The sequence below is a fragment of the Chiloscyllium plagiosum genome, unplaced genomic scaffold, assembly GCF_037043375.1.
Source record: "Chiloscyllium plagiosum isolate Xiang-an unplaced genomic scaffold, Cpla_swu_hap1 HiC_scaffold_26, whole genome shotgun sequence".
Taxonomy (NCBI): Eukaryota; Metazoa; Chordata; class Chondrichthyes; order Orectolobiformes; family Hemiscylliidae; genus Chiloscyllium; species Chiloscyllium plagiosum.
In genome coordinates, this window is record NW_028270164.1 from 59,786,094 (window position 1) to 59,792,774 (window position 6,681).

Sequence of the window (6,681 nt, forward strand, 5' to 3'; positions counted from 1 at the left end):
CTGACCCCTGCAGAACTCTTCTGAAAAAGCCACCTTTGTCCCCACTTTCTGCCTTCTTCCGGTCAGCTCATCTTCTATCCATGCCAACTCCTTACTTAGACCACCATAGGCTCTTGTCTTATTTCTCAGCCTCCTTTGCAGCACGTTGGTAAAGGCCTTCTGGAAATCCGAATAGGTCACATCCACTGACTCTGTTCATATAAATTGCTCCTTTCTTCCTCAAGTGATTGTACAGATTTGTCAGGCATGACCTCCCCTTGATGAAGCCGTGTTGATTCAGTCCTATTTTACCATGCACTTCCAAGTATTCTGCAATCTCATCCTTAATAATGGGCTCTAAATCTTTGCCAATGACCAAGCTCAGGCGAACTGGCCTACAATTTCCCGTCTTCGGCCTTCTTCCCTTCTCAAAAATGATATTAGAATCACAATTTTCCACTTACTCGTGTTCCTTCCTGGCTCCAGTGATTCCTGAAATATCACCACTAATACCTCAACAATCTTCTCAGCAATCCATTCAGGACTCTGGGTCTGGACCTAATCCCAGAGTTTAGCCACTTGAATGAGGACAGAGTTGACAGCAGTGTCAACAATGATTTGGCTGAAAACTACCGTTCACACAACTCGTGTTGACTGTCTGAAAGTAACTCTCTGAGAGTTGGCAAAGATAGATCCAATTGTATAGAAATGAACACGAAACATCCCAGAAGAAAGAAAGGTAATGATACAGTGATGTCAGAGAGTGAGCCTGGCTGATCAGCCCTTGTACAGATTTGAACAAAACCATGCAACTGGTCCAATTCTGTGTTGCTCATTTTAATTCTGTGAAATTCTCAGCTGACTGTCCACAGCTAAAGAGAGTGACAGTGCTCCTGAGTTAGTCAAACACCCCTGAGTATATTCTCTGATGGTAGGAATTCACTCAGTCAATCGCCATTGAGGGGAGGTCATCGCTGCCTTCATACAAAAGCCAAGACCTGGAAATGGGGATGTTTGAAGGATCATCTCCATTTGGCTTGATCACAGCTTCCAATTCTGGTCATTTGCTTCATGTCAGTGCGACCCCTCATGGGTCAGTAGCTGTTTATTAACTTCAGTTAGTTTTAAGCATCAGAGCATTAATTCAGCTGTCGTCAGTTGTTTGTTCTAACTTTTCAAGAAAATATGCTTCGTTTAATTATGCAATCAAAATATCCCCATGGAGATTTGCATGTGTATATCATTAAGGCCCCAAGAAGGCATATCACAGAAGTAAAATTAGGGAAACTGCCGGCAGAAGTGAGGAACAAGTCACTGCACGCATGACATGCATCTTCCAATCCAAACAGTGAGGAAAATATTCTATATGGTCCTGGGCATAATAGGTCTTCCTGGTAAGTGACTTATAATTCATGAGATTATTTAAATCCATGTGTGACCTAGTTTCTGATGTTATCCTAAGAGCCATAATGTTGCTTGCAGTATTAGATCAGAATTCCCTGCATTGTTTGGATTTAATGCACAATTTCCATTATTACCAGTTCTCCCCATTTTGTTTTCTTACATTTCGTCAGCTTCTGATAAATAAAAGCAGAAAATATCTTGAGAATCTCACTCAGTGAACTGAAGAATTGAACACTGATAAATGCTGATCCTTCACAATGGAGACCAGGATGGGTTTTGTTTCAACTTTGTAAGTTTCAGAAATTCCAAGAAATGATGTGAATTTAGACAAATGAAGAGCTAGTAACCTGGAAATATTGTCTGAACATTTATTGACTTGATGTGTTACAACTTGAGGTTTTTTTTAAAGAGAAAAAGGCCCAGAAACAGATTCATCCAGACAGATGCATGATCAGACAAAGCAAAAATGTCAACATCAGCAGCATATGCTGTTAATACTAGAGCACACAGCCAAGCTGGGGAAAGGTCTTGGAATTCCTGAGAAGAAATCCAGAAACAAAAAGACTCTGTTGGTGACAAAGAGGGAGATAGGCTACAAAACAGTTGTATATTTAAGGAACGTTTGTTAAAGTTCTGGAGAGTAGAGAACAAATAAGAAAAGTAACATCAGGTGAATGCTGAAAATTCCCAAAAGTGTATTATATTGTAGCCACGGCAGATGAGCATAGCGTTTGAGCATGGAAGTACGAGTAACCCTTCACTGAGGTTGGAGTATCTGTAATGTTATTAAGGAGGTTAATGAATTAAATTTTCGTTTGTAATGGCTCAACTGGGTAGCACAGTGGCTCAGTGGTTAGTGCTGCTGCCTCATAGTGCCAGGGTCCTGTGTTCGATTCCAACCTCGGCCAACTGTCTGTGTGGAATGTATACTTTCTCCCTGTGTCTGCATGGGTTTCCGCCAGGTGCTCTGGCTTCCTCCCCCAATCAAAGATGTGCAGGTTAGGTGAATTGGCCATGTTAAATTGCCCAGTGTTCAGGGATATGCGGGTTACATGAATTAGTCTGGGGTAAGTGTAGAGTAGTAGAGTAGGGCAATGTGTCTGGGTGGGTTGCTCTTATGAGGGTCGGTGTGCACTTGTTGGGTCGAAGGGCCTGCTTCCGCACTGTTGGGATTCTATGATTGGACTCATTTCAAAGAGTCCTGAACAGTCTGACATTGTTTGTGTATTCGTCCTCTTGTGCAATAATCTTTTAAATTAAAAATACATTAACAGCCTTTTGTGAGCATGTCGAATGACTGACCTCTATTGACAAAACATCTGGGGGTTTGCCAAAACAAACTTCACTCTGGTTCAAAGTTTGTGAGAAGATTTGTAGCTCGGGTGCTCGTTGTTGTGGTTCTGTTCGCCGAGCTGGGAATTTGTGTTGCAGATGTTTTGTCCCCTGTCTAGGTGACATCCTCAGTGCTTGGGAGCCTCCTGTGAAGCGCTTCTGTGATGTTTCCTCTGGCATTTATAGTGATTTGTCTCTGCCGCTTCTGGTTGTCAGTTCCAGCTGTCCATTGCAGTGGCCGGAATATTGGGTCTACTCTGGTGTTTGAGGACTTCAGTGTTGACATCAGCTGGTAACAAAATAGAATGGGTACCAAATGTATGGCTACATTGAATGTTTTAGTTTACCCACGGGATTGTGTAATAATTTCCAAAACCCATTGTGAAATGGAGTAGGACAGGGATCAGTTCTGGGTCCCTCATTGTTTGTGATATTCATAAATGATGTACATGAGAATGTAACAATTGGTAGGGAACACAACATAATTTTGTGGATGATACAACGATTAGCCAGCTGGCTGACAGTGGGGAGGAAGATATTAGATTCCAGGAGGTGGAATGTAACCCTGATAAATGGGAAGTGATGGAAATTAGAAGACTGAGCAAGACAGAGAGAGCACACAATAAATGGCTGAACACTAGGAGATTCTCAGTAACAGAGAGATCTTGGGCCACTTATCCACAGACCCCTGAGGGTGGGCAGACAAATCCATAAGTAGTTAAGAAGGCATATGGAACTCTTGTCTTTACACCAGTCGTGCCATGGATCATAAGAACAGGTATGTTTGAGCAATTCAAAACTTTGGCTCAGTGACAACTGCAGCAGAGTGTGCAATTCTTGTCTTTGCACTATAGGTATGATATGATTGCTCTGGAACAAGTGCAACAGTGTCACCTTGGATGTTCCATTTCAGCTATGAAGGGAAACTCGATCATCTCAGATTCCTTCTTCAGAGCAAAAAAGTATGAGTGAATAAAGGTGTATAAAATTATGAGGTGCATGAACAGGGTTAACTGAGTGCAGCTGTTAGACTTCATTGAATGGTTAATCACATTGAGGCAGAACTCAAAAGTGAAAAGCAGGAGGGTTAGAGAAGATTTGAGGACAATTGTTTTTCATTAAAGGGTAGTGCGTTTCTGGAATGCACTGTCTGGGAGACTAATTGAGGTGGATGCCTCACAAACTTTAAAAAGTACTTGAAGTCTCATTATGTTCAATGCTGTGTGCCCAGTGCACGAAAGTGGTTTATTGTACTGTATTTTGTTCATTGTATAACTCTAGGCTTTTTGTATTTTTGGCTGTACAGACTTGATATGTCACTTGATAGCTCTTCTGTGCCGTACGAATCTGTGATTCTCTGGAATTATTCTGAAGCTGGATACCTGACTGGATTGAGACAAATTATCCAAATGAATTTGCACTGATTTGAGGATTTATTCATATGCATTTGCATCATTTAATTCTGACTCCAAACAGTGTGAGATTAAGTAACTTGAGGAGCTGATTCATCTCATTGCCTGAGCACAACCTTAAAATCTTTGTGTTATGATGGAAATGACCTCATTGAGTGGAAAGTACACATCATTGTCATTACCTAACACTTACTGCTTTTACAGCTGGACACTTGGCATTTCAACCAATTGTGATATGACTGTCTTTATGCTCCACACAGCCCTTTTTCCATTTTAACTTTTCCAGTCTTATGAACGCACCCTGAGATTCCTGCCTCCTTTATGCACAGACTTTGCCTCATCTTCATTGCTTTTTCATGTCCCTAATTGATAAGGTCTATACTCCATATCCTTAGAGCAAATGACCTTGCACCTGAGTCGATCACAGAATTTATTGGTTGCTATCTTCTATTTCCCAGATTTGCAACTGTCACAAGTGGAGATATGTCCTTGAGGTTTTTACTCAAATACCATTGAGGTATGAAAAAGCTAGAGTGAGTCAGACATCAGCATTCCCTTATCCAAAGGATACAGTCACTGTCACTTTATTGGTGTAAGTTTCTTAGGGCATTATTCATGTAGATAATAAATACACCTACACCAATGTCTCCACATGTCTTAATGTGTGAAACCCTTATTGTACTCTATGTCTTATAACTATGGTATATGTAAGTTAACACAAATGATGTTCTTTTAGTTGTTCAGCAGAAGTGGTCCAATGTTGTTTGATTTTGTTTACACGGAGTCATTAAACCTCTGTTAAATTTTAAACCTTTATGGATGGCTCACCAATGAAAGGGATCTTTTTGAGAACAATGTGTGTCTGCTATCTGAGGGAGTGACCTGGGTGTGTAAGAAGTGCTCTCTTATTCTGGGGAGTGATATAAATTCAGGCTTGGGCATTCCTGATTCTGGAATTGGTATGAATGCACCAGATAATTTCTGATCAACCTGTTTTCTGTTCCTCAGTTCAATTATTAACCAGTCTACTTTTATTCTATAAGTAACTTGGCACATACTAATATTCCATATGTTTTCAGACTAGAAGATTCAGTGTTGATGGCATGTGGGTGACATATTTCTGATTATGAAACTCTTATTTAATTCCACTTACACTTTCATGGTGCTAAAATCTAAGCATTAACACCTTGCCTCAGCAATGAAAAATGTTTGTCTGGATTTTCTAGTTTTTTTTCCTTCTCTCTTTTTTGCAGTCAATTCAGTGATGATTGCAATCCTGTCTCGGGGAAAGTGTGGCCTCTCTGCTTGCACCACTTGCTACCTACTGGCCATGGCAACCGTGGATCTATTGTTTGTTATCTTTGAGATTATACTAAGCAAAATCAAAAATGATTATTTCCCTGATTCATTCTTGGACATCACCCCGGCTTGTAGTGCTCGCTATGCCCTGCGCCGTGCAATCTTAGACTGTTCTGTCTGGTTTACTATTGCTTTCACACTGGATAGGCATGTCACAATTTGTTGTGAGAAGTTGAAATCTAAGTTTTGTACAAAGAAAACTGCAAATGTGATTCTAACAATAACCGGAATTCTGTTCTGTTTGAAAAACATTCCCATCTACTTTCGATTTCGACCATCAAAAATTATAGACAACATACCATGGGGCTGTTCTAATTCAGATGCATATTATAATGACCCCATCTGGAAAGGATTTAAGAATTTTGAAAAGATTTTAACTCCAATAATCCCGTTTGCTTTAATTCTGTTCCTCAACACTCTGACAGTGAAACATATTTTTGTGGCCAGTCAAGTCCGTAAGGGTCTGAAGGGTCAGAGTAAGAAAGACAATCACAGGGATCCAGAGATGGAGAATCGAAAGCAGTCAGTGATCTTACTCTTCTCCATATCAGGTTCCTTCATTTTTTTGTGGCTGTGGTATATTTTATATTATTTTGATGTTCATGATCCTTTAGACAGTGACGGTGAGTATACATTTAAACATGTTGCATATATGTTGCGAAATTTGAATTGCTGCACAAACACCATTATCTATGTAGCAACTCTCTCCAAGTTCAGAGAGAAGCTCAGGAACCCATTGGAAGCCATTTTTACATAGAAACATAAAAAAATTCCAGCACAGTGCAGGCCCTTTGACCCTTGACATTGTGCTGACCTGTGAAACCAAGCCTATCTATCCTACGCTATTCCATATATCCAATGATCATTTAAATGCCCTTAAGTTTGGCAAATCTAATATAGTTGAAGGCAGAGGGTTCCACACACGTGCTACTCTCTCAGTAAAGAAATAACCTCTGACATCTGTCCTATATCTATCACCCCTCAGTTCATAGCTATGTTCACTTGTGCTAACCATCACCATCTGAGGAAAAAGACTCTTGCTCTCCACCCTATCCAATCCTCTGATTATCTTATATGTCTCAATTAAGTCACCCCTCAGCTGTATACTTTCAAACGAAAACAGCCTCAAGTCCCTCAGCCTTTCCTCATAAGATCTTCCCTCCATACCAGGAAACATCCCAGTAAATCACCTCTG

The 6,681-nt window shown here is 40.4% G+C and overlaps 1 protein-coding gene across 1 annotated transcript; it reads left to right on the plus strand.

Annotated features, from left to right (window-relative positions):
- Positions 1–1,306: 1,306 nt before the first annotated feature.
- On the plus strand, positions 1,307–6,243 carry LOC148145188 (putative G protein-coupled receptor 139). Its single transcript, XM_087973828.1, has 2 exons — positions 1,307–1,373; positions 5,381–6,243. Exons 1-2 carry the CDS (start codon positions 1,307–1,309, stop codon positions 6,241–6,243), a joined length of 930 nt encoding a protein of 309 aa, XP_087829954.1.
- Positions 6,244–6,681: the final 438 nt, after the last annotated feature.